This window comes from Aspergillus glaucus, assembly GCF_001890805.1.
Source record: "Aspergillus glaucus CBS 516.65 unplaced genomic scaffold ASPGLscaffold_17, whole genome shotgun sequence".
In the NCBI taxonomy this organism is placed as follows: domain Eukaryota; kingdom Fungi; phylum Ascomycota; class Eurotiomycetes; order Eurotiales; family Aspergillaceae; genus Aspergillus; species Aspergillus glaucus.
Window position 1 is genome coordinate 509,080 of NW_019170469.1, and position 26,497 is coordinate 535,576.

Below are 26,497 nucleotides of genomic sequence, written 5' to 3' on the forward strand. Positions count from 1 at the left end.
ACATCTGGCGCATAGATTGAGCTGTTTATTGTATAGATAGGTGCATATATATCATTGCTTTTTTTTTTTTTTTTCAGTTCAATTCATGTGGAATAGCAACACTCTACAGATATATATCGACCACTAACCAGTATAAACCCAAGACACAAAACCATTCATTAAATCCAATGCCATTACAGGCTATTCACTCAATACACAGCATTTGACTTTTCAAAGACAAATCAGCCATCCAGCCATCCAGCCATCCAGCCATCGTCGTTTGAATCCATAAAAACAACCCACACCATACGATATATGCAATATACACCCACGCATCAAATCAAGCTGCTATCTGAAATGTAAATCCACAGAACGCAGAAAGAAAACACGCCTTGGAGAGCAGCGTACAAAAAAAAAAAAAAAAAAGAAAAAAAAAAAATAATAATAATAATAATAAAGAGAAAAAGACAGCAGACCGATTGACTCCGTCACTCAACAAGACGCCATGTACCAACCCCATACAGCTCGAAAGGCTGATGGTCGGATATGATAACAATCAACCAGAGGAAAGAAGAAATCACGGGAATAAATACAAAAAATAGAATGCCGGAAAACAAATCATCCCAATCCACCCCAAGCACCACGAATCCTCCGTGCAAGCTGGATATCCTTTTGCATAATAGTCACGCGCTTAGCATGCAGAGCACACAAATTAGTATCTTCGAATAAATGGACGAGGAATGCCTCTGCGGCTTCTTGTAGTGCTTGGATCGCATGCGACTGCCACCGGAGCTGTTCGCCTACGTCTGCGGGGAGCAGTTCCAGGGCGACTTCACGGACGAGGCGCGCGAAGGGGAGCTTTTGGATGAGGAGGTCGAAGGAGCGTTGGTATTTGCGGATTTCTTTTAGAGCGACGGTTCCGGGTTTGTAGCGGCGTGAACGGCCTTGGGGGGTTGGGTCGCCGGCTAAATAGGGAATTAGTTTGTGATCTGCATTACATGCAGAGGCGAGTTTGAATGGCATGGAACGTACGTTGGACGTCTGATGTTATTGCTGTCTTTGCTGCCTTTGGTGTTTTTGTTACTCCCGATGGCCGCTTGTCTCTTGCTTCTCCGGAAGTGGAAGCCTTGGGTTTCCTTTTGTTTGCTGGCGACGCGGTTTGTTGCGGTTTTGATGATGGGCCTGCTTCTCCGTCGCCGGTGCTGGGGCGCGATCGCGGTTCTGAGACGACTTTACGGCCTTTTCCTGTCTTTGGTGGCATTGCGACGGTTTGCGCGGGTGGTGGTGATTTCTATTCCGGTATGAAAACGATGCGCGACTCGACGTTCAAGTGAGGGGTGATATTATGAGAGATCGCTATGCGATGAATCCCAATCGAAAATTCAATAATGTGCGCAATGATTTATGAATGAAAATGGTTGTTTCGTCTAATGGATATCGAGCTCGGCGGGACAGTCCTTTGTTTTGACGCGGGCAGAACGACAAAAGAACAAAAGGAGACCGCAGTAAACAGACAACAAAGATGCTCTTGCGACCAAAATTGGTTCTCGTCTGACTGGAGAGAAACCGTGGAGGGGCAATTGGAAAGTTGAACGCAAAAGTCGCCAGCAATCGCTGGCTCAGGAGCTATTGGCTGATATCGAGGGCATGATGCGTGTTTCCCAGCCTCCGGTATTTTGACGCGTAGCGTGTGCTTATCCGCTTAAGCGCGCGTTTGTCTGTAATGCACGTGATACAATCGGCGGGCAGATGACATCGTTGGATGGCTTCAAGGGCGGAAGAGGCCACCCTGGAGCTTTGTTTGCGTTCGGTACTTATAAACTGGTGAGGGGAACAAATTGCAAGCTTGCTGTTATTTGGTAGTGTCTTTATTCGCGACGTTTATTCCGCCGCGACTCCTCTGGTATCGGTTGATACCATTGCCTACTCTCTTATCGATTTGGATACCTTTGAACGTCCGACGCAATGGCCGCCATCTGGGGTAATGGTGGGCAAGCAGGCCAGTTCCCCCTTGAGCAATGGTTCTATGAGATGCCGCCTGTCACCCGTTGGTGGACGGCTGCCACCGTTGCTACGTCAGTATTGGTGCAGTGCCATATCTTGACACCGTTCCAGCTATTCTACAGCTTCCGGGCTGTGTACTTCAAGTCGCAGGTGCGTCGACCAAAAATAAAACGAAAAGGGCAAAAAGAAGAAGGATTGTGGAGCGGGTGTGGCTGACTTGAACAGTACTGGCGCCTAGTAACGACGTTTCTTTATTTCGGACCGCTCAGTCTAGACCTACTATTCCACGTGTTTTTCCTGCAACGGTACTCGCGCCTACTTGAGGAAACGTCCGGTCGATCTCCCGCTCATTTCTCGTGGCTGTTGTTCTATGCGATGGTGTCGCTCTTGATCATCTCCCCGTTTCTGTCGCTTCCGTTCCTGGGCACGTCGCTTTCCTCGAGCCTGGTCTACATTTGGAGTCGCCGCAACCCTGATACTCGCCTCAGCTTCTTGGGGCTACTTGTCTTTACGGCCCCGTATCTTCCGTGGGTCTTGATGGCATTCAGCCTTGTGGTCCACGGGATTGTGCCCAAGGACGAAATCTGTGGTGTGGTGGTGGGCCATATCTGGTACTTTTTCAACGACGTCTACCCGCCGCTCCATGGTGGTCATCGCCCTCTTGATCCACCGATGTGGTGGAGGCGGTTGTTTGATTCTCAGGCGGATGCACGTGAAACGGACACGAACAATGTCAATGGTGACTTTGCCGCTGCTGCGGCGCCTGAAGTGCGCTGAAGGTGATGATGTGCGTCTTGTGTTTTATTTTAGATCATAGCGTTGCGACCCTGATCACCATTTACCATCCTGATTATCTTGGACGCCATGCAACAGCGGTTCCTTCCGCATGAGAGCACAGCTTCAAGGCTCTGATAATCATTAATGGCCGCTGCGTTGTCGCCAGCCTTCCTGACGATTCGCGCGGATTATCTGCAGTCCCAGGCCTAACGATTAGCCCTCGATTTGTTCACCCTCCACTGATATACCGTTGGAAGTGGAAACTGGGGTAGAGTCTTGGGGTGAATACAGCGCGCGGCCGTTGAACTACCTGTAAAACCCCGTTATAAGCAACTCCGATATAAGCAATAGTCCATTATAAGCAACTGGCCGCGCTGTTCAAATTACAACTCCATATAAAATTGCTTAATGCTCCATTACTAGCAAGTTGCTTAAATTCTTCCTTCCTCCAATACAAAATTGCTAATATAGGAGTAACCAAAATAGGCTATTTTGACTTCATCCCTCCCTTCCGCAATGCCAAAGCAAACCCGTCGACCTATTTTAAACAGCCAAAAGGCTGCCCTCTGAGCCCAACATCAACTTAAGCCACATTTATCAAACATCGCACTGAAAATCTGGTTTGAAACCACCTATAATTAGTCAATCAACCCATCCTCTGTATCCCGAATCATTTCATCCGATTCCGCCTCCTTTGATGAAGCCACCAACCGCCACCAAGAGAAGCGACGACGTAATGAGAACTGACCAGAATTAGAGAGAGCTATCTTTGAGTGCACTCAACGTGCAGAGGGGCATATATCAATATCTCAGGAGGTTATACGGGAGAAAGCAAGGCAATATTGGCAAACTATCTATCCAGGAAGGGAGATGCCTTCTTTCAGCAATGGCTGGCTCCGTGGCTTTCAATCACGCTGGAGTATTCGACAGAATATACAGCATGGTGAAGCTGGTAGCCTCTCCCAAGATGCCATGGATATACACCAGTTCCTAAATCCAGAAGAAGAGCAGGTTGACGACAGCTTAGCAACTGCAGATGACCTAATTCTAAGCCAGTTTTCATCTGCAAGCATGCTAGAGGAAGAGGAAGAGGAAGAAAACTATGAGTCTCTTCCACAGATATTTATAATAGATGCTTTGGAGAGTCTATATAAACTCCGGCTTTTCGAGGAGCAGCAAGCTCATATAATCCGATATAAGCAATACTCCGTTATAAGCAATTTCTGCGACCTGCCGAAATAGTTGCTTATAACGGGGTTTTACAGTAGCTGGTCTCTGAACGTGGGCAGATAGAGCAACTGAAAGCCTCGGAACTATAAATGGCATAACATACCCACCGATAAGTTTATTTCAAAAGAACTCCGACGATCCCGCGGGTGTACGCAACACGCAAGGCATACAAAATACCCAACGAATCCAGTCAACATGTGAAATATAGGCTGCTTTGTGTGACTTCCACAGCCATCATGATTTCAGTAACACAACGGGATGATAATGCAGAGTAACCAAGACAAGACGTGGTACAGTACGCCCGGCCGGGCAACGTCTCACGTACGACATCACTGTACAACATGACGCCAATGAGGCTCTGCTCTACTCTGGTACACCGAAGAAAAGTAAGCATTGATCAACTGTTCAGTTCCAAAGAATACCACAAGGGTTCTTTGTGAGTGTGAGTGGGTGAGTAGTAGGGGCGGGGCAATGCGAGGCTGGATGGAGCCTTGTCTTGTCTTGTCTTTGCGTATTCGTTTTGACATTTGCCACCCAGTGTGCAGTAAAATGTACTCCGTATCTGTACATGCACAGTGTCTTGCAGGGAAAGTGGGCGCTGCTAAGAATAACAAGTGTGTGTTGTTCTGTTGGGTGGGCTGTGGGGTTTTCGTCGGCTGTTTGGAAGAGTCGGAAGTCGTGCATACGACTGTACTGTACTCCGTATGTACAATGCGAGCGAGCGAGTATGGAGTACAGCATAGGTGCCCCATTGAGATATTATCCAGTCTAGTATTTGGACTCGGCCGTAGTCCGTACGTTCAACTTATCGACCTCGATAATTCCGCGGTACGAAGTATTCTATCTACTCTGTACGAATACCTCCGCGGCAGATCCAAGCGCCCGGCCGATAAATGATGGAATGAAACCGTTAAGTTGCCCATTCTGTTGTCATTGTGGTGCTGGGTGGGGTTGGGTGGGGTTAATCTTGGATTTCTTGGGGAATTCTTGGTCTCTTGGTCTCTTGGTGCTGGGTTCAAATAACGATGCGATGGTTAGGGTAAAGATGTGGCTGGGCACAGACCGCAGAGACTTTATCTGTACTCCATTCTGTCCACGCGTCTGACAATTGCCGCCGACGCTGAGTGGCTGTTCGGTCGGTTAACCATGGCATTGTGTGGAGTACGTAGAGCGCTCCGTCTGGAGTACATACTGTATTGAGTATGTACTTGTATACAGAGTAGTCTGCACGGGTAGAGAAGAGGAGAGATGACACATGGCGGGAAGTGGAAGATCATGAGAGATTTAAAGTACTATACAAGCCTCTACGCAATAATTGGGACGAGATTGGATTGCCCAGGATACCGAGCATGACAGTACATAGCATCTCTGGGACCTCCACAAGTACCAAGATGCAGGGTCCAGATTCAGTTAGCGAGTCTCCTTTGCGTACGGACTAGTACTACTAAACTGCTAGTTGGTACAGAGCGTTCTCTGATATACAGTGGCAGGTGTCCCGAGTACAGACAGATCTTGTCCATCCGCCCGATAAACAACCACTCAATTTTTCAGTTTTACCGAGCTATGGATCATGCCGATAACCACACAGATAACTCCAATGTTCGCGTCAAGCATCTCTGGATAAGTGCCGGAGATACCTAATGCGGAGAGAGAGAACCATGGTGTCTGATTCCCGATTCAACACGGAAATGTCAATCCAGGGTTCGTATCGCCTTCCAGAAAGAAAAAAAGGTTTAATGCCTGAGGTGTCTATGATGAAATTTGGGGAATGATGATGTTGATCACTAGTCAGTGGCAGGAAACACGTAACCAATGAGAAGTAACGTATTCACGGCCGAACCGCGGACCTCGTATTCCATATAAAATGGCACTTTTTATAACCTCAACATCTGTCACCAATAGATATAGATATAGAGGCTTATTTATAAGATAAGGGTATGCATACACACACTAGAAGAAGGTATATTACTCTGCAGTTGAGATATTGAGGTTATAAAAAGTGCCATTTTATATGGAATACAGAGGTCCGCGGTTCGGCCGTGAATTACATTATCTTATAGAGTGTACTTGTAGAAAGTGGTTGAGGGCTAGTGTCAGTAAAGAGTACTATGTACGAGCTCCTTAATATGGTTGATATCGTTACCATCCCCACTGTATAGCAATACGAGTACGATCCCTGAACGATACTGAGCGATAAATAATAAGACACTGTCTAAACCGTACATTGTGCTGTGTCCAACGCCACTATATGATTGGTCCAGACAAAAGTCAACTCCTGTGACAGCTGCTTGGTGTTTCAGAGAATAATGTGTATTTGCGTAATTATCTCCTTTACGAGGCCCCTTTTTTACGATAATTAAGCGCTTTCCCCATGTCTATCATCCTGTCTATCTGTCTATCTTGTCTATCTTCCCAGCCGTCTGAGACGAGCTACCGAGGACTAGGCCGAGGCTAACTCTTTAACGGCGTGCGATGGATGGACCAAACGGGCTCGTCCTCCACCAATCATGTGGGGTCGCTTGGAGTGGCTTAGCATAGAGTACAAGTACGAGTACGAACCAAGACTGGGGTGATAGATACAAGTATGTATCCAATCCATACTTGTAGTGATGAGTCGATTGACATGTATCTATTCCATACTCATACTCCGTTTGTACTCTGTACATACTCAAGTATTTCATATATCGTACATACTCAACACACATACTACCCCTGGCAATCTTGGCTCCTGCTCCAACCTTACTGAACCTTTCCGAGTGGGGGTATTTTCAGTGGGGATACATATACATACTAAACCCAGTCTAGCGCGCTTCCCCGTAAGAAAACTACTGGTGACTAACCATGGGAGCCGCTGTGTCGATTACCCCATTAGGACGGGAGTGGCTCTGACACGGGACTCCGCCCCGTTTCCTCTTTGAGTCTGGTCTGGGGCTAAAGTCTCCTTAACCAACGACAGCGCAGTGGACTACGCACGTACTGTTCTCTGCTGCTGCTCTCTCTCACTGCCACCGCGTTCTAACCTCTCTTTCTCTTCCTTTCCACTCTCTTTTCTTTTCTCTATTCGCTCAACCACTCAACCACGCTCTTTTTTTATTTTCTATTTTATTTTATTTTATTTTATTTTTTTTTTTTGCCCCTAAAAAAGGTTTTTTAAAAAAAAAAAAAAAAATACGCCTTGACATTCATTTTTATTTATTTAATTCTTTTTAAACTATTTTGATTTCATTACAATCATTCGTCTTCTTTACCCCCCGCCTCCCCTTTTCTCTATTCTCACTATCCACGGAATATTATTCTGCTATCAGCTATTTTCTCACTTTCTTGTTAATTCTGGTCATTCCTTAATTATCCAGAATTTGTTTTCTGTAATTGTTGGTGGACAATCTTGTCTTGTCTTATACTCAACAACAACTTCACCCCTGTTGATTCTGTGCCTGAGCGTCTCGTGGTCGAAACTCTCATTCCACGCCAGTCATTCCTTATTTTCTTTTGCTTCTTCAAAAAAGAAGTCGTGGAAATCTTCAAGTTACGCGTTTTTAAATTATAATCGCTACTACCGACTTGCTGGCGCCTAGTCGTTCCTTCATTTTCTGCCTATCCGCGGTTACTGCCTCTCTGCCACTGCCACTGCCACCACTCAACCAATTTCGCCCCAGGTCTTCATCGCCTCCTGGTCTCTTTGCCTTTTACTATCTTCTTTTCTCCCTCATCACGTTCCAGATTACAACTCTTTCTCTCTCATCGCTTGTGGCATCCCCGTGTCGATATTCCATGCGTCAAAGTCCCTTGTTGACTCCGGTTTGAAACAATCTCCTGCGGTTCCCGGGGACCTTCTTTCGGCAAAACAACAATAACCGTGGTTTCCCTGTTGACCACTCCCCGGAACAATCATCGCACCCTTCCTATCTTGACACGAGGTTACGACTGTGCGAGGATCTGGTTCAATTGACTTCCCCGTCTTGCACCTTCCTACTCCAAAACCCCCTATCTCATCCCATCTCTTCACAATGCGGAGAGGCGTCTTAATCTTTTTGGTGGTCAACCTCATCATCCTCTCGTTTCTGGTCCGCAGTGTCTTTACACTTCTGTCGTTATTGGTGGAAGATGCCTCGGCCGATGCAATCCACCGCGCAGAGCTTCCTTCGCCCAATTCGAGTCTGATCGAGCAACGGCCTCAAGTCATCCCCAAGATCATTCACCAGACCTACAAGAATGAATCTATCCCTGAAGTTTGGATTGATGCTCAACGAAGCTGTATCGACCTGCACCCGGATTACGAGTACATTGTAAGCTGATTCTCGTCCCTTACTGGTGGTCACGTGCAGCAGACAACTAACTGGTGTCTTCGCAACAGCTCTGGACCAACGAGAAAGCGCGTGACTTTATCGCCAAAGAATACCCCTGGTTCCTTGACACCTTCGATGGCTACAAGTACCCCATCCAACGCGCCGACTCGATCCGTTACTTTGTCCTGGCCCACTACGGTGGAACCTACATTGACCTTGACGATGTACGCCCCTCATACCATTGCTCACTTTTTGAGTCGCTCTAACAAGTTATAGGGCTGCAACCGCCGCTTGGATCCTCTTCTCGCTTACCCTGCGTGGGTTCGTCGTACCGCTCCGACTGGTATCTCCAACGATGCGATGGGATCTGTTCCTCAGCACCCCTTCTTCCTCCGTGTTATCGAACTCTTGCAATCCTACGACCGCAGCTGGCTGCTTCCCTACATCACCGTCATGTACTCGACCGGTCCTCTTTTCTTGTCGGTTCTGTGGAAAGAATACATGCTCGACAAGCCCAGCGAGGCCGACCGGGTCCGTATCCTCATGCAAGACGAGTACAACCGCTACTCGTGGAGTTTCTTCACCCACCACGTTGGCAACAGCTGGCACGGCAAGGATGCTCAACTGATTTTCTGGGTAAGTTTTCATGGCGACCGTTTATTGAGAAGCTGAGACTGACTTTTCCAGATGGGACAACATTGGATGTTCCTGACTCTCTGCGGCTTTGCTCTAGCCGGCGTTGTCGGTCTTGGTTCCTGGTGGATCTATGGCCGTGTAATGCACCTGAGTTCCAGATATCGCCACGGCTACTCGAAGGTACCGACAATTGTCACTCCGGCTGGCCTGTCGCCCACTCGTCGGGCACGATTGGCAGTACCTACCCTGCTCCGTCGGGTCAGCTTCAACAAAGAAGACGAAGAAACTGGTCCCACAGAGACGTCATATGAATTTTACAGCAGAAATGATTAAAAAAGAGGTCATCTACTGTTACAACATCTACTGTTGTTGTTTGCTCTTGTTTGTGTCAATATATTTTGTTCGATTGTTTGGCATAACTTGCATCTGAGCATTCACTCCTGCTTGTTTCTTCGTTTTCCTTTGTCACGTTTGTCTCGAGTGGCTTTTTTCCCTGTGCTGATATTGGCGTGCATTTACGGAGTTTTGGGTCATGGATCGACCGGTGCTTCTATAGAAGCCTTATTATTGGGTTGTACATTTTTTTCTTTGGCAACAGTTTTGGATTTTTTTTTTTTTTTTTTTTTTTTTTTTTTCTTTCTCTCTTTCGCGAGGAAAAGGACTGCTAGGCGGTGCTCGCATAGAATTTGGCTCTGTTTCTGATGTCTCGATTTACCACCTTTTTGATTCTTCTTCCCCTGTTGTTTTTGTTATACACCTTTTTAACAGATAGACTTCGATTCGACTGCTGATAGACGGCCGCCGTTTATTTTATGGAGACAGGCCTGGCGCTAAATGCACCTGCAACTAATATTCTCAATCATTGTCCTCTATGGAATAGTCTGTTTTGTCCTCGTAGTCGCCTCTAGTTCCGGAAGGCTATTGGTGGTTGGGTGTGTTTAGGGTTTCCGTGATTGACCAACCCCAGCTGATCAATTTGCCTCTTGGACGATTATTTCCTTCTTTGGCACGGCTAAGCATTTTTCGAGGCTAGCACATGTGAGGTGTCGTGCTTCAGAATGATCATCGCATTCTTTGTCCCCTGGGTGGCGGTTGCGCTGAATATGAACGGTTGACCTGGCGATCAGGGTGAGCGAGTACAAAAGGCTTCTACACTCCCATCTACGGAGTACACCACAGAAAATCCTCAACTCTCCAAGGATAATCACCAAGATGCACACCACAACCCTCCTCCTCCCTCTCCTTTCCTTCCTGGCTTCCGCAGCCCCAACAACCCGCTCATCAAACGCCCAAATAACAGCCCAGCAAATCCAACAAATCGCACCCAGATCCTCCACCTGCGACAACCCCCCCGCAAAAGGCGAATGCGCAACAGCAGACCAAGCCGCACCCAATATCGCAAAGTCCTTTGAGAACTATGGCGTTACGAGTCGCGCAGAGCAGGCTGCTGTTATTGCGCTGATGGCGTTTGAGAGTGAGGAGTTTCGGTATAGTAGGAATCATTTTCCAGGGGTTGAGGGGCAGGGGAGTATGTATTCCCTGTATTCAGATTGCGCCTGGTTGGGTGAATGTTGAAGGGTAGGGCTAATTTGATGATACAGCGCGGAATATGCAATCCCCCGCCTTCAACGCTAAATACGCCTCTTCGATCCCCGCGATCAGCGATAAAGTATCTGCCGCGAACGGCGACGCGGGCCAGATACTTGATATTCTCCTCGCGGATGAGGAGTATGATTTCGGGTCTGGGGCGTGGTTTTTGACGACGCAGTGTGATCAGGGTGTTAGGGAGAGTTTGCAGAGTGGGAGTGAGGAGGGGTGGCAGGGGTATATTAGTGGGTGTGTTGGGACGGAGGCGAATGAAGGGAGGAGGGGGTATTGGGAGAGTGCTGTTAAGGCGTTGGGTGTCAGTTCTTAGGTTTCATAAGATTGGGTGGGTGGGTAAGTGGATGGTGTATAAATAGGGTTATGGTTGGATGTATGTTCGTTATTGCATATCATAGACAATCTCTACAAGAGTCCTCATCCTCGTACTTCGTACTCGGACTCCTCTAAAGAACACCCTTCGTACTAACAATATCCCCCGCCCCAACCTCCCCCTCCCCGCGCCTCGCACAAGCCGTCCGCACCGCAACAGCCAACGCCTTAAACGCACTCTCCGCCCGATGGTGGTCATTATCCCCATACGTGCATCCAATATGCAGCGTGACATTCGCCGCCTGCGCGAAACTGTGCAGTCCATGCGTGATCATCTCCGTGCTCAGATCGCCGATCTTTTCGCGCCGGAAACCGATGTTGATCACGGACCAGGCGCGCGAGGAGAGGTCGATGACGGCCCAGGAAAGGGCTTCGTCGAGGGGGGCGTCGCCGCGGCCGAAGCGGGTGATTGAGGCGCGGGCGCCGAGGGCTTGTGTGAAGGCGCTGCCGAGAGCGAGGAAGGTGTCTTCTGTTGTGTGGTGGTCGTCAACTGTTCATTACCAGTATTAGTATATACACTCTTAGAGAAGAGAAGGGGAGGGGCGCACTGTAAATATCACCCTTAGCCCTCACAGCCAAACTCCACCCCGAATGCTTCGCCAGCGCATGCAGCATATGATCCAAGAAGCCTATCCCCGTGCTGATAGTGATCTGCTGGGTAGCCGTGAACTGCGTTGCGTGCGCGGCATCCTTTTGCGGGACGATGCCGTGTTTCGCGGCTTCTGCTTCTTGGGGGTCGGCGGGGGAGGGGAAGTGGTCGGTGGGTTCGTAGGCGGGGAGAACGCCGCCGTCGAGGGAGAGGGAGACTTGGATTTTGGTCTCGTTGGTTGTGCGCGAGAGGCTGGCGGTGCGGGGGGTGAAGGGCATGATGGTGGTTGTTTGTTCTTCGGTTTTGGAGGAGTAGCTGGAGAGTATAGTTGGTATTCTAGCTGATATCAATTGAAAATTCGAATTGAGTGAATGTGATCCGTCCCGCATGGCGGAGCGGGGGGATTTTGATCCGGCTGCGTCATGTCGGAGTCGGAGTTCATGCCGGAGTTCATGCCGGAGTTCATTGCCCTTGTCTGTATAGGGATTGCAATTGTCTGGCTGGTCCAGTATCTATAATTGTCTTTTATTCTGTTATCTGCGTTATAGAAAATCTATCATTAGCGCCGTCTTGCACTGATCCGTGTCCGTACCCCGCCGGTATCTCGGGATTTGCTCAAGAGCTCTACTCCGTATTTTCGAAGTACACGGACGAAGTCGCATAACGCTACTCAGACAAAATGCCTCCCCCAGCAGACCTAAGAGCAGAAATTGAACCCCCGGAGGAAGTCACCACAGAAGGCGTCAAGGGTTTCTTAGCAGGTGCATTTCGGGTGCGCACCCCAGCCCAGGCGCAGAGAATCGAGCTAACACACTCCGCAGTACGGTTCCGTCTCTATCCTCGCGCATATGATCTTAATTCTCCCTCATCCCTTTACATTCGCAAGCAACGCCGGTCCGCCACAACCACATCAGCCAGGTTCACAACCGCGAGCACGAAGACCATCCCCCTTCACAAAAGAATACTTCCGCGCGCGCTTCCTCCACAGACCCCTCGAAGGCTTCTCGGAGTGGATCTCCCCGACGGCTCGGGTGTACCAAGGCCTCACTCCGCAGTTCAAAGTGTTTTTGCAGATCGCGGCGATGACGTTGGGCGGGTGCGTGTGGGCGGAGAGACGGGTGGCGGAATATATTGATTTTATGCGTAAGGTGAAGCGGGTGCAGAGGGTTACTGCTGAGCGGGAGAATCTGATCAGTGGTAGATAGACAGGCCAGAACCAGGATCAGGGCCTGGATTGTGGCAAGTTGTTCTAATTTGAGCATGGACAAAGTACGTGTATATAGTAGGGTCAGCACGGATAATTGGATTGATACGGATGCGGAAACGGAAGAGGACTCCGATGTCTAACTCGGTAGGAACTATTGCAACGTAGATGGGGCGAGACATTAATAATGGATGGCCGCCTCACTCCTACCTAGTTTACGAAATACATGATAGTATGGTATTGTATAGTAGTAGTAGGATAGTATGGTGTATGTACTCCGTAGTAGCTGTCGCAATATGGTTACTGTACCATTGCTTGCAGCTGCCAATGCACCATTCGTAAATATTGGAAAACGGATCGAATCCATGGAACTATGTGGAGCGGAATTAATATGGAGGATTACCGGTGGTTGTTTCAGAGGAACTGGAGTTTGCGAGCCAACGTTAATGGGAGTAAAATAATAGGAGCATACAGAGTACTTGTAAACTGTGCTCTACAGTTACGCTGCACTCTATACTTCAGCATAGTTACTTTGTCCATACTGTATGTACTTGTAGAGTACCGCTTGACATCATTTGATCTGCGTGGATCTGATTTTCTCCGGATTTCTTTTTCTCCCCTTTTCCTTTCCCTCTCTTTGTCTTACTACTACTTTGGAGTACTCTTCTACACTCACTCTCTCTACTTCTTTCTGTGTCTCTTGGGTGCTGGTCTCTCTCTCTCTCTCTCTCTCTCTCTCTCTCTCTCTCTCTCTCTCTTCTTTGCCGTTTTCATCTCTTCCTTTCCCTTTCCGTCGTTTTCTGTCGTTTTTGCTTGATTGTTCTGCTGGTCGATACAATCCTACTCTACCACAATCCCATTCTCTTTTCTCATTCTTTTCTCATTCTTTCTTCTGATGGCGCCTTGACGGTCTGCTGTAAGTGTCTTGCTCTCCCCGTGTCGCTGGCGGAGATTTTGGTTTCAAACCTGCCTCACCATTTCATCCCCAACACTCTTCTCTTCTTCATTTCTTTTCAATTCTTATCACTATGGACTAGGCTAATTCTGCAGGAACCTTCTGTACATATTCCATCCCAGTACATACAGTACATACTCCCCGGTTGATGTGACCTGTCGTCCTACTATTGTCACCGCTCGCTGTCCTTTTGTTTTTGTTTTTTTCTTGGTCCAATTGTTTTGGTTGATTTGAGGCTTTTTTTTTATCCCCCTCTTTCTTTTCTCCTTTTTCTTCCGCTCTTTCTACAGGACTCCGTCATGGCCGACAGTTTTGGAAGAAAAGAAAGAAGAAAAAGTCTCAGCGTCTTCAGCCCCTCGTCCGCGGCCTCCAACCTAACAGCTTCCCTTTCCCACGATCGCTCCCCCTCCGACGAAACCCATGTCCTGAAGAAACGAAAAAACCGTCGCAATTCCGGCTTCTTTGGCGGCAATCGGAATGTCAGCCCCCAGCCTCAGAATCTGGCAGCCTCCGCGACTGCAGATGCCGAAATAGCAGCATGGGCCGCCTCCATGGCCTCCTCCACTCCCCCAGACGCCGTGGTTCGTCCCCGACGGAAATCGTTACAGAAAAAACGCGCCTCCGTTTTCGGGTCCCTCCGATCGCTACACTCGTTCGAGAATGACGAAGACACCAAGTCCACCGGGCGCTCCAAGAATTCTTCCGGGGATGACGACGATGCCTCCGCCGCACGGACATGTATGATTGGAAATATGGTTCTACATCATGGCGAGGTTCAGACCACTGGTGGCATGTGGAGGAAAAAGAGCCAATTTCTCGTCCTTACCAACACCCATCTCGTCCGTTTCAAGAGCCAGAAGAAAGCCGCTGAAGCCTTCCCGTCCATTCCTGCCTCCTTCGAACGCCCGAGTACCTCGAGTAACCTGCAACATCACCGGCAGTCCGTGGCCTCTGTCAGTTCGATTCAAGATGCGCAATTGTCCGCCGCCGCCGATACCTCCGTCGGCATCCCCCTGAACAGTATCATCGCCGTCTACATGCTGGACGATGGGAGACTCTCGTCCTCGGTCGAGCTTGCCTACGTGGACGACCGCACTCAAAAGGCCGCCTTCGTGCAGATGCAAACGCCCGAAATCCAGGAATTGAATCTGTGGATGGTGGGAATCCGTTCGGCAGCCGAGATGACTCGCATGTCCGATCCATTGCCCTTTGGCCAGAGAACTGTCGAGCATGTTGCGCGGATACTAGAGTACGAGCGGGATTACGACCCGGAGACGTTTCGCATGTTCCGTGTTATTCAGATGGCCTCCAGCGGAGGCAGTAACGGTAGCATGCATGGGAGCACTGGGAGCGGCAGCGGCAAATACCCGGCCCGCACGTCGTCTGAAGATATCACCAAGCTTTCCCCTACCGGCTGCTATCTCGCCCTTGGATCGCACAAGCTGCACCTGATCCCGTTTCAGCAGAAACCGACCCACCGCGGTTCCGTGGTTTCCCTTCCGGATATGGAATCCGCATCGTCATTTGGGCTGATGAACCTTACCTCGCTGTCAATGGAGTGGGGCGACGATAGCCTTCATCTGACTTTCCGAGTCCCGCTCCGCAAACCATTTTCGATCTTTCTGGCCTCGGTGCATTCGCTGGAGATTGCCTTCTGGATAAGGCAGCATACCGAGTTCTTGCGGCCGCTTTGGATCAGACAACCCTTCGATTTTATCGTTCCCCGCGACCTCGACGATGAAAGTAACTTCCCCCCTGTGACGCTCGATGAGGACTATGGCTGTTTCGACCGGACGCTGGTTGCCTACTCCGCCAGTTATGATATCGATACGTCCAATATCCGTTACACCATCGACATGCAGTGTGAGGATGCGCCGTGTTTCAAGCTTTTACCACCGGCATATACGAATCGCCAGAAGTACACACCCATGGAGCTGATTGCGGTCTTGCGGGCGTTGCGCTACAACGAGTCCTTCCGGTCGATCTCGTTCAACCGTGTCAGTCTGGATGTGCTGCAAGGCATTCGCGATCTGCACGGTGTAGACAAGGATGCCCGTCTGACTCGCGCAGGTTCACCGGTCACCATCCCCGGACAGGAGAATCTGTCGGTGCTGTCACAGGAGATTCGAGCTCTGACTTTGAAGAGCAAATATCTCCGGCGCATGGATTTCTCGTACTCTCTCAGTCGCGTTCCTCAGTCGAATAGTGAGAGCCATGACCCTGGCTGTGGTATTCCAGAGGCTATCTTCCCCGTCTGCCGGCGGGAGCTCACGAGCGTGGACTGGGTGGTTCTCAATGGTATCAAACTTGGCGACTCTGACCTCGACTACCTCGTCGACGCAGCCTCTCAGAGATCAAGTCATTTGCGGGCTTTAGAAGTGGGCAACTGCGGGTTGTCCGTGCACGACATTGATCTACTTCTGTCGACCATCGTCGCTCAGGAGTCGACGCTGGAAGCGATTGACATCTCCGGAGTGCAAGGTCGCTTGAACCCGTATGTGTTGCAGCAGTACATTGGCTACTTTAGTCAAATCAGGAAGATCAATTTGTCACGCATTTCCCGAACCTCGGGGCCCGAACCGCTTGTCACGGCTGAAACGCTCTTCAATTGGCAACTCGATGAGTTATCATTGAGTCAGACGCCGGTGAACACGCAGACCGTCGATGCAATTGCCATTTATTTGGGAAGTAAGCAGTCATTGAGATTGCGGGTGCTTCGGCTCGATCAGTGCGGTCTGAACGGACAAGACGTGGCTGTGCTTCTGCATGCGATTGCTTCCGCGAGCGATAAACCGCGCGAGCTTCATATGCACGTCAATGAAAACCGCCTCGACAATGGCTGCATCCAACTGTTCAAAGCCATCGGTCAGGACGAGACCCCGTCGCATCTGTCGATGAGAATGATCGACTTCAAGGAGGAGAAGCAGTTCCGAGTTCTCGTCGATGCGCTTCGCAAGAATCGCTCGTTGCGGTTTCTGGATATCTCCAAGGCGTCGCTTCCGTATGATGCGGGGCCGGATACGTGCAAGTCGCTGCAGGCGATGTTCGAGGAGAATGATACGCTAGAGGACTTGGATATCAGTGGCGACAGCGCGCATTTGGACGTGGCCCGGTTTGGCATTGGTCTCAACCTGGCATTGACTGGTTTGAAACTGAACAAGTCTCTGAAGGTGCTGCGGATTGAGCATCAGAGGCTTGGCCTGCAGGGCGCTAACACTCTGTCGTCTGTCCTGGAAGACAACACCAGCCTACGTGAGATCTACTGTGAGAGCAACGATATCAATCTGCAGTCTTTTACAGTTCTCGTCAATGGATTGCAGCGGAACCAGTCCTTGTTAAGTCTTTCGTGCATGGATCGAGACCGGGCCCAATCGCTGAATAAGCTGCGCCGGGAAATTGAGGGGTTGAAACGGGAAGTCACCTACGCCCAGAGCTCCACGTCAAGCTCGATCCGACGGTCTCTCCACGCGGCTGTGACTGTGGGTCACGCAGCGGTTGGAAACAAGCTGACCAAAAATCCCCCGTCGGCCGGTCACTACCGCAGTGGGACCATGTCTTCTTCTTCGGTGGCGCCGCAGGTTCTAGACCATGATGTCGACTTTGTCTTGCAATCTCTCCACCGGAAATGGGATGGAGAGGTTGCACGTCTGCGGCGGTACCTGTTTCGTAATTACAACATTGCCAGTGGAATAGATGACGAGCCCGCTGTTGAAGGTGACGATGCTTACAGCGATGGACGACCAACGACCGCAGCAAGCTTGGGGACGATGTTGGAAAACCTCAAGTTCGAAGTCACCGTCTCTGCGGATGAGTTGCCCAACGTCCAGCAAGCACCGCCTCCAACAGCATCGACCATGGCAGAAGACGACGTGGAAACACCAAAGGCGGCTCCTGGTACCCATCTGGACATTTTTGACAGTCTGAATTCCGAACCGACTGGTGTAATACTAGATCCGCGACAGCGTCCCCAGACCGCTCCCTACTACGCGCCTGAATATGCCCCCGCCTCTTCCGCACGATTGGCCGTTCCCGTCCCCGCAGTGCCGTCCACAGTCGTCAAGCCTGACAGTGTCCGGAGCGCCCGCAGCTCTAGTCTTGTATCGTCCAGTACTGGTACTAACGCGAGTTCACGGAGCACCTACGGCACCGCGTCATCGGCATTAAAGGGCTTCCTCGGTGGAAGCGCATCCAAGGAACGACGCAAGATTGAAAAAATGAGGCCCGGGCTCTGTGTGTCGGATGACAAGGCCCCGCAGCTGAACTGGGCTCCTCCTAAGCTTGACTGGGCGCCTCCCAAGGTTAACATGGGAGGCTTTCAGTGAACTCTGTACTCGACTTTCTCTTCTTTCTCTGTACAGTATGGTGCTTCCTTTGTCAAGGGGCACACCTTCCGACAGGACTTTCGGTCTACATACTTTCTCATGTCCTAAGATGACTGACGATCACATCTACCTTCAACACGATACCGTCGACCACCTTTTCTTTTTTAACTTTCTCGACGATTTTGATTGACATGTGTCAATCTATCTATACTTGTACATTTCTTTGTCTTTTCAAGGAATGTCCGTCCGGACATCCCTAACCTCTATCTTGGATACGATACGAGGCATTGCATACATATCACCGTCCTTTGCTTTTTCTTTTTTCTTTTTTCTTTTTTATCACGACCAGCAGGCGTTTCACAGTTTCATTACAGCACAGGAGATACCAACTATGTATCTTGTACCGATTAAGCGGCGCATGTGGGATTTATTCATTTTATTTGGTTGTTCGATTGGTTGGGTGGTGCTTAGGGCTAGAACCAGGATTGAGGCGTTCTTTTATTTATTTATTTATTTTTTTTTTTATCTTTATTTGTTTGTGTGTATGTGTGGATTTGGGGGGATTTTTTTTCTTTTCTTTGATCTTTTTCATTTCACTTCATTTCATTTCTCCCTGCCAATACGATATTGGAGGAGGCGGGTCCTAATTGATAATTTGATAGATTTATTTAACAAGAAAGCATACATATGCAACTTCATACATATAGACTCGAGTACCAACGAATCCTTAACAGAAACTATCCATTTGTCGAAGCTGTTGAATCTAGAACTAGAACGCCTTGTATGCGAGTGATGTAGGGCAGGATGGTCGACTGCCGAAAGCAACGCAGCGAAGAAGACTAGTAAATCGATCAGAAGACTGTTGCACCGTCCTCCACCACGCAGCTTTTGAATAGTAGAGATATAAATCTGGTATCATGCAGTCGTGAAGTGAATGTGCTCTGTAAGGCCTGATGATATCAATAAAACATACAGACAACAGGTATCCGATATACCACCGGTTCCATGCAAAACAAACCCGAGCAAGGAAGTCGGTTCTAGGGCGGCTGCATTGCGTAGATATTGCTACTTGCTGCATAAGACAAAATCAGAAGTAATACCGCAAGCATTCGTCGATATGTCCAGCCTGCCAAAGTCACCAAAGGAACTGGTTGCGATTCGCGCAAGAGCAGAGTCACCTGTCTGTACACAAGCGGTTTGGCAGGGACTCTGACGGGGACCCTCTCAAATACGCTTTCATTTCTCCCCCCTTTAGCGATACACCCTCGAGTCCGATCAATGTGAAGAGGGAAGAGTGAAGATAGGGGTATCAATTGATGGGGATCAATCACGCGGCTGTTTCAGCCAGCAGGCGCTGTTTCTGTTAGTATTAGTATTTGGTATAACTCGAGAAAGCAGTGTATCAGCGAGAACTTCGACTGGCTTTGGTTTATTGCAAGCGTTGCGTTGGATCTTTTGTCCGGAGTGCTTCATACACAGAGACTTCTCCCTAGTTTAGGGAACAAATACATTGTTTTCTTGGAGTGTGAAGCCATCTCGTTCAGAAAGCCATCATCTTTTTGCGTGGCTATAAAAGCGTGAGATAAGTTGAAAGAGTGCTTGGGCGTGTGTGTCCGGCTCTGTTTATCGTTGGGTGTCCAGAGAGGCGGCTGTTCAAGCCCATTATCTCGATCATCCGACTTGCGTCAGCCACGTATCAACGGCCCAATCGGGTCCCCCTGAGAATATTTGCGTGCTTATTTGTATAAGCGTCGATGGGAATCTCTGGGAAAACGCAATGGCACTTCCCTGATATGATTCCTTTGTGCCGCATGTATCTCTCCAGCCACCACATTGGCATGGGATGTACGGTCAGCAGGTTTGTGTCTGATGGCTTAGTACTGAATGTCTGAAGGTGAGCTGTGAAGAAGGGACTTTGGTGTTTTCCGAGGCACATGCTGCTGGTGTGGAACCCTGTAAAGGTATTTGCCGTTGATTAATTCTGGTAAGTTTACATTGAGGAATATTGTGAAAGGGGGACCAAAGTGTAATGTGTCTGAATCGTGTCTGCTTGTGGGTGTGACTCTGGACTCGTTCATTGGCTTTAGCCATATTATGATAGTTCATGATAGCCCCTTAGGCATGTTTGTCTTCACTGATCCCGGGGTTTAAAGACGGACGGACAAGGATGGCGTTTGGGTATTGGCCGCTTGAATAAGTCGATTAATAGATATCTTTAGCTTTTCGGCTAGGGTTATGGGCAGTTCAGAAGTGTCTAGGCAAATAGTAATAGCACGCTGGAGCTCATGTTAGCGTCTGAACCATTTGGTTCACACTGTGAAAACATACCACTTCCCGTTCGATGTAGTGTTAAACATCTCAATCAGCCAATGATCGCACCCCAATATGTGAAATTGGACCAAATGGACGCGGCGGCTCGATCTCGATTGGTGCCATCGCTTCGGCAATAGCTGGTAAGTTAGCGAGAACGCCAAAAGAGCCATTTGTTTCTTAATAGCAATTATAGTCTGTTTTTTCCCACTGCATGTCGAATATGTCAATCTTGCAGGTTTGTAGTGGCGTTATATGTGTTTTTGGGATGCATTTGCCCCATTAAGTAGCTTCTTAAATAGTCGTGATTCTAGGACGGATGTCCTCATGACGCTAGATAGCTCAAGGTATGATGAAGCTGTCGAGTATCATCCCACTTTCGAACATCGTCTCGCTGGCCCAGGAAATGAGGCTTTTCAACCATCTCTTCGAACGAATTGACCAGCCGGACGAAGTACCGGGGTCCCGGGGATCAGTTGAAAACTTTATTGTTTGTAGAAGTATCATGTCATAAACGCCAGATTTATTGTCCCCGTGGGGATAGTGTCATTTATCGACTTCATTCCCCACGGACCTTTGTGGTCGTCACCTGAGATTGTAGTCCACCATTAGGCCCTGTAATTCCATTTCAAGTCAGACTTTAACAACGCTGGGCTGTCCAGGTCTTGCGGGATGTCTGAGAGTGCTTGGTTTTTTTTTAAATGCTAGTTCCTCTTGAGGCAACAGATTATACCTCGTATCTGGGCGAAAACGGGACCACAGAGCCAGAATTGTCATATGACTGGGTGAGTCGCTCTAGCTTCCAATTCAACATGTCGACATAATGGATTCAGGGAAAATAAGATAGATGGGATTTCGTACGGTCTGTTGTCAAAGGCGCAGGCCTGAGTATCTGCCCATTAGCAGGGGGCTGGTTCAGTAGATCTTGCGGGTCTGACAACGTGGAAATTGGGGATGAATCCGGGATACGTTTCTTGCCCGTATCTGAGATGAACAAAAAGACCCATGCTGGAAGCTCACAGCGCGCCGGCATGTATCAACTGATTGCTTTTGATAACTATGGGCCAAAGCAAATGGGTCCCTGAAGCTCCTGACTCTTTGATGTCGTTAAGAGACCTTCGGAACTCATCGGCTCCCGTAAAGAAACCACCCCATCTCGTTCTCTGATCTTATGAGTTGTGGTCTTGAGAGTGGAAATAGAGACCGGAAGGAGTACGCATCAATCAATCTATGTGAAAGGTTAGCAGCCAGCCAAGAGAAAAGGAGATAAGGTAAGGAAGACTCATAGCAATGCACTGATAATAAGGGTGTGAACAGATCTGGCATCTCACATAATTTAATCAAATACAAGGGAAGGGCCCCATGCCCATTGGCTAAGAATGCATCTTTCACAAACATCAGCAACAGACCACTAAGTATGGTGCCTCATTTTCAAAGATAAAGTTTCAACAGGTAGTCTGGGGAAATACGAACGAGGAGCGGTAACAGAAAAAAACGTTCTTGTCGCCTGTGTCAAGTTAGCAAGATGTATTTTCGACTGGGACAGGGAGAGTGTTACTGGTGACTTTTTAGAGGATGGATAGTTCGACGTCGTAATTTCGTAAGAGCTCAAAGAAAGATTGCTCGTGAGTGAGCTTCGTATCCAAGATCTTGACGAACGCTTCGAACATGTTGAAGTCACGGGGTAGCATTGACATTGAAAAGCCGCTTGCCAAAAGGAACGAATTATTTGCATTGCTCTGATTAGTGCCGCCTTGCTTTTTAGATATTGAGTGAGGCCCATGAAGAGCCGAAGGATTTCAACTCGCTCACTCACTTGTGATGTGTCTTCTTCAGACCGAAGGCTCCTTCCATGCCGGTGGCGTTTCAGCCAGGCATAATATCAGAAGGAATTGGTCGATGTCTTTGGTTATTGATGGGATCTGTGCAGTGTGGCAATTTCGATATCGGCAATAGATGCCTAGTAATTATGGGGAAATAAGTGCCCAGGGTTTAATCTTGCTTTCTATCTCAATAAGTATCCATCTTAGCTCATGCTCGCATCTTGATCATTAGGGCTCACTTACGCCTTTTTTTGTCGATCTCCGTCCTCGACCGATAAACCCGCGGAATACGGCACAATGTGTCCACATTCAGTTCGCAAGTGTTGCGAAAGATAATCTTATCCTGTTCTCCAATTGAAAACTCTTCAACCTAGTCAGCATCATGGAACCCCGACAGCATGCATCTCTGAATATTCGTTTGGCAGTTGACTTTCCAGAAAGATAAGTTGGGGACGATGCAGAGCAGTACCCTGACTGAATCAACAGGTGTGCTTCCAAGGACAAATTTAACGTCCATTGTGTCAATTATTGCATTCCAATAGAGTATGGTTAGCATATCGCTTGTGTTTTCTGTGTTTTCGTCTCTTTGTAACCTTTCAACAGGGTTTTCCACATCACCGGGGAAGCATTAGTATCTCCTCCGGAAACCTCGTGCTGAGTATAAATGTTTTCGATTGTTGGAAGAGAATCTTTTTGACCGGTTGCTTCCATTGTATATCAGTTAGTCTGCAGATCTTATCACTGTATGAAACTAAATCAAATACATACAGGTGATCATATCCGCCTTCGAGCCCCCAATCACCTCCCCTGTCTACAGTACCAAATTCTGCTTCCCCGCCATTTGGGACGCGCAAAGAAGCTCGACGAGGAAGTACCAGCTCCCGCATAATGACCAACTGCCAATACATAACCATCCATCAAGTTTCTCTCTCAATCGGGTGATTTCTCATATCGGTCCACGTTCCACGCGTATTCCGACTTCTCGGGTGGCTGTTTCTCACAATAACGGACATAAAAGCCGTAGAAACCGCAGCGAAGTCAACATGTGTTGATATGGGCCCACTTAGCTGAATGCCTCGATCAATATTCCACTTTTTATGTTCATCGATGTTGAGAAAGTATAGCGAATGTGGCTCGTTTACCCAATTGTCCTTGGGGAATTAGGATAATATGGCAGTATATGGGATCTGGGAATTTCTGCCAAATGCAAAACATTCCTCGATGGTCTAGTGGCTATGATGGCTTGGAGATGATGTAGCCAGGGATTGGGACTGAAACCGAGATAATTGACAAGATGCAGTTTTGGGGTTTATGGGTTTCTTTTTCTTTTGTCTGTAGGCATTGTTATTATGTTTTAGTCTAGACACCTGAGAGTGAATGGATATTTATTAGGGCAACAGTATCAAGATATTCATCCACAGACCACAGTGACTGGTATGGAAGAGAAATAAAACCATGTTATAGAAGCTAGCTAGGGTCATTTAAGACCCAATGCAATCATTCATTCATTCACCCAAACAAAGCAATTGAAACCAGCAACCCATCTAGAAACAAAAGACCCATAAACCGTACAAATATTATACATCAATCAATGGCCCCATATCTCATCAAGAGACATAACCACATTCATTAAAAAAAAAAAAAAAAAAAAAAAAAAAAGAAAAAGAAAAAAGAAAAGAAAAGACAGAGCAAGGCTTTTATGCAGACTCATCCAAAACCACAACGCCATTCTCCTTATCAAGCTTCTCCTGCTCCTGCCGGAACTTGCGTCCTGCCTTGCTGATCTCCCGGAGCTTGCGGATGTACACATTAGCCGCAACATCCGTCTCGTCCTCGCCGCGGCCCATGAGGGACTTTTGGCGGCGGCGTTGGCAGGATCCGTAGATTACTCGTGCCTTTTCGGTTGGGAGCTCGATGAGCTCGTAGTCTACTTGCCAGTTTTGGGTTGCTTTATAGTCGGTGGGGCGCTCGACTTCTTTGCCGTTGATCTTGTTTTTGACCATGAGGGTCATGGCGAATAGTTCGCGCTGTTCGGTTGGTTCTTCTTCCTTTTTTGTCTCCGTGGTGGCAGGGTCCTCTGAGGATGTCGCTTCAGAGGGCGTCTCCGAAGGCGTCTCAGAGGGTCCATCGGAAGGTGTTGTCGACTCCGATATGGCATTCTCAGTCGCGTCTACTTCCTTTGCGTGCTCTTCCGTGGCTTCAGTCTCGGATTGCGCCTCTGCTGTACTCGAAGCATCGTCCTCATCGCCCTTTGGTGACAGGTTCAAGATTCGCTGCTGGTATGCATTAATTTCAGCTGCGTTCCTCGTCTGGATAGTGTTGATTTCCTCCTCGGTCACAGGTTCCGCGAAAATGTACATGAACGGAGTCGCAGCGTCGCGCGTTTCAAAATGGAAGCGCAGGGAGCGCTGAGGAAACTTCTCCGTGGCCTTATTGAGAATCTTATTCCAGAGTCCCAGACTGAGTCGGAACTCCGCGTCTCCCAGAGCAGTATCGGACTGGCCGTGCAGCGTCTGGTCCAATTCCGGCAAGCTGACGTACTGGAATCCGAAAATGCGTTCGATGTTGTGGAAGGCCACGAAGATACCATCCATACGGCCAACTCGCACTTGCAGCGAGTACTTGAGGAAAGCAGCCCGGATCATGTCGAAGAATTCACGCTCGTAGGACTCAAACGCGCCGTATTGACCTTTGATTTCATAGCCAAGGCCGTGCTCAAAGTTCTGCGCATCCATGCGGATAGATACGACCGCTCGTGTCTTCAGGTCAAACATTCCAGTCCCAGGAAGCCGGGGATCGTAGGCATCGAGTTGGGATCTCATGACGAAATCACCTAGAGTAGAGTAGTGATAGGATTCCGGTACTGCTTGCTCCTCTTCAGGGGTAATCTTATTATCGCTTGACCTGCGGTATCGCTCAAAGTCCTCTTTCGGTAATGTCAAGAGCTTTTCCATGGATTTTCCGAGGTTCATGAGGATGTTGGCGCTATCGAATTCCTTGTCCGCATCAATGGCATAGACGCCGTCTTGGTAACGAAGGAACATAGCGGAAGGCGCCCGCAGGAGCCGGGTGAAAGTCCGCAGCTTATCCGGGAACCCTTGAGACAAAGTTTGTGTATTGATCCCTCGCCACGAGGAGAGGAGATAATGGAACTGTGAAAGAACCGACGTCATACTCGACGACGAACCGACATATTTCTTCTTCTCTTTCCGAGCTATGTCGCGTAATGTGGTGTCCTTGGAGGATGTAATGTATTCTTTCAGCGCATCAAAGTCGAACTCGGTGACAGGCATGATGGAACCCAGATAGGGGTCAAAGTTGTATACTCGGGATCGGGGATCGCGGAGGTTGTAGACACCGGGGCTTGGCCTCTGTTAGTCCACGTTGGCATCACAGGGGGAGAAAGAGCTTACTTGAACAGCACTCTCTCGAGGCCAAAGGAAAGACGCGGGACTTTCGGCGTTTCCACATCCAAAGCTGCGAAAATCAGCAAAACTGCCTGAGAATAGACAGAACAGAAACTCACGTGCAAGTGACACCTGCTCTTTGTTGATAGAACCGGTGACTCTCTTGTGCGATTCGTTAAGAAGAAACGCCACATTTCCAGCACTCTCTCTGTCGGCATTGGTTGCAGTCCTCGCTTTTTGGGCGGGGGTCAATTGCGGACCTTTGCTTATCGCAGAGGCTACATCCGGGTTGCCCTTGGCCTTTGTTGTCTTAGCTTTGGTGGCTTTAGCACGCAATTCAGCTTGTTCGGCTCTCTTCCGTTCCTTCTCTAGTGTTGCGGCTCTTCGTGCCTCTCGAGCTACTGCTTTTCGAGTTTTCCGCTCAGTGTTTTTCTTGCCCTTGGAGGTATTCTTCGAGGTTTCTTGTGTGGTTTGAGTGGCCGTCTCGGAGCCGGGCTCTTGCGCCGCTGGTTTCTGGTCATCCTTCGAACTCGAATCCGGACTTCGTGGCTTCGCTTCGACTAGTATGCTTTTGTTCTTTCACCATTGTCAGTATCCTTTCTTCATAGCGAAAAGAGACAGGCATCCCTACCTCCGGAACTGGTGCGGACTTCGGCGGCTCATTAGACTGCGCCATCCCGTTGGTAGCTGTCCCATTGCCAGACTCATTGCGACGGATAAGAGTGGTGTGAAATGGGCGCCAACGGATGTTGCCTCCAAACCTCCGGGTCAAACACGACAAGCAGACATGTTCGCGAAGAGGGTCTGAGGCAGACCGTAGCGAAGCCCGAAACATTCAGGCCAGGATGTATCGGATTATACTGCTCAGCGGGAGTCGTAGCCGAGAGTTGGTAAAGGGGTCCTTCAGTTTGCGGAACACAGGGAGGATTTGGCGCTGGCAATGTGGGAGCTTGTCTGCAGGAGCCTTTTGATCGGAGGGCATTTTTATCATTTTCTTTTTC

The 26,497-nt window shown here is 48.8% G+C and overlaps 8 protein-coding genes across 8 annotated transcripts; 5 read left to right on the forward strand and 3 right to left on the reverse strand.

Annotated features, from left to right (window-relative positions):
- Nucleotides 1-387: 387 nt before the first annotated feature.
- ASPGLDRAFT_49919 (histone H3 family protein) lies at nucleotides 388-1,603 on the reverse strand. The gene is made up of 2 exons (XM_022547200.1): nucleotides 1,012-1,603; nucleotides 388-944 (listed from the first exon to the last, which is right to left on the reverse strand). The coding sequence occupies exons 1-2, from the start codon at nucleotides 1,238-1,240 to the stop codon at nucleotides 598-600; spliced, it is 576 nt and encodes a 191-aa protein (XP_022398636.1). The 5' UTR covers nucleotides 1,241-1,603; the 3' UTR covers nucleotides 388-597.
- A 341-nt stretch (nucleotides 1,604-1,944) lies between these two features.
- Nucleotides 1,945-2,760, forward strand: derA (putative ER-associated proteolytic system protein Der1; the record flags this gene model as incomplete). Its single annotated transcript, XM_022549248.1, has 2 exons — nucleotides 1,945-2,133; nucleotides 2,209-2,760. The coding sequence occupies 2 exons, from the start codon at nucleotides 1,945-1,947 to the stop codon at nucleotides 2,758-2,760; spliced, it is 741 nt and encodes a 246-aa protein (XP_022398637.1).
- A 5,237-nt stretch (nucleotides 2,761-7,997) lies between these two features.
- ASPGLDRAFT_131774 (glycosyltransferase family 32 protein) lies at nucleotides 7,998-9,245 on the forward strand (the record flags this gene model as incomplete). Its single annotated transcript, XM_022541075.1, has 4 exons — nucleotides 7,998-8,276; nucleotides 8,345-8,500; nucleotides 8,553-8,912; nucleotides 8,964-9,245. The coding sequence occupies 4 exons, from the start codon at nucleotides 7,998-8,000 to the stop codon at nucleotides 9,243-9,245; spliced, it is 1,077 nt and encodes a 358-aa protein (XP_022398638.1).
- An 879-nt stretch (nucleotides 9,246-10,124) lies between these two features.
- On the forward strand, nucleotides 10,125-10,827 carry ASPGLDRAFT_68368 (uncharacterized protein; the record flags this gene model as incomplete). Its single annotated transcript, XM_022549249.1, has 2 exons — nucleotides 10,125-10,440; nucleotides 10,514-10,827. The coding sequence occupies 2 exons, from the start codon at nucleotides 10,125-10,127 to the stop codon at nucleotides 10,825-10,827; spliced, it is 630 nt and encodes a 209-aa protein (XP_022398639.1).
- Nucleotides 10,828-10,960: 133 nt separating this feature from the next.
- Nucleotides 10,961-11,753, reverse strand: his3 (imidazoleglycerol-phosphate dehydratase HIS3; the record flags this gene model as incomplete). Its single annotated transcript, XM_022549250.1, has 2 exons — nucleotides 10,961-11,376; nucleotides 11,435-11,753. The coding sequence occupies 2 exons, from the start codon at nucleotides 11,751-11,753 to the stop codon at nucleotides 10,961-10,963; spliced, it is 735 nt and encodes a 244-aa protein (XP_022398640.1).
- Nucleotides 11,754-11,960: 207 nt separating this feature from the next.
- Nucleotides 11,961-12,814, forward strand: ASPGLDRAFT_49926 (uncharacterized protein). The gene is made up of 2 exons (XM_022547201.1): nucleotides 11,961-12,247; nucleotides 12,297-12,814. The coding sequence occupies exons 1-2, from the start codon at nucleotides 12,155-12,157 to the stop codon at nucleotides 12,678-12,680; spliced, it is 477 nt and encodes a 158-aa protein (XP_022398641.1). The 5' UTR covers nucleotides 11,961-12,154; the 3' UTR covers nucleotides 12,681-12,814.
- Nucleotides 12,815-13,933: 1,119 nt separating this feature from the next.
- On the forward strand, nucleotides 13,934-17,956 carry ASPGLDRAFT_131385 (uncharacterized protein; the record flags this gene model as incomplete). The annotated part of the gene is made up of 1 exon (XM_022541036.1): nucleotides 13,934-17,956. One exon carries the CDS (start codon nucleotides 13,934-13,936, stop codon nucleotides 17,954-17,956), a length of 4,023 nt encoding a protein of 1,340 aa, XP_022398642.1.
- Nucleotides 17,957-23,732: 5,776 nt separating this feature from the next.
- Nucleotides 23,733-26,406, reverse strand: ASPGLDRAFT_76053 (uncharacterized protein). The gene is made up of 4 exons (XM_022549832.1): nucleotides 26,128-26,406; nucleotides 25,616-26,072; nucleotides 25,503-25,566; nucleotides 23,733-25,452 (listed from the first exon to the last, which is right to left on the reverse strand). The coding sequence occupies exons 1-4, from the start codon at nucleotides 26,329-26,331 to the stop codon at nucleotides 23,787-23,789; spliced, it is 2,391 nt and encodes a 796-aa protein (XP_022398643.1). The 5' UTR covers nucleotides 26,332-26,406; the 3' UTR covers nucleotides 23,733-23,786.
- Nucleotides 26,407-26,497: the final 91 nt, after the last annotated feature.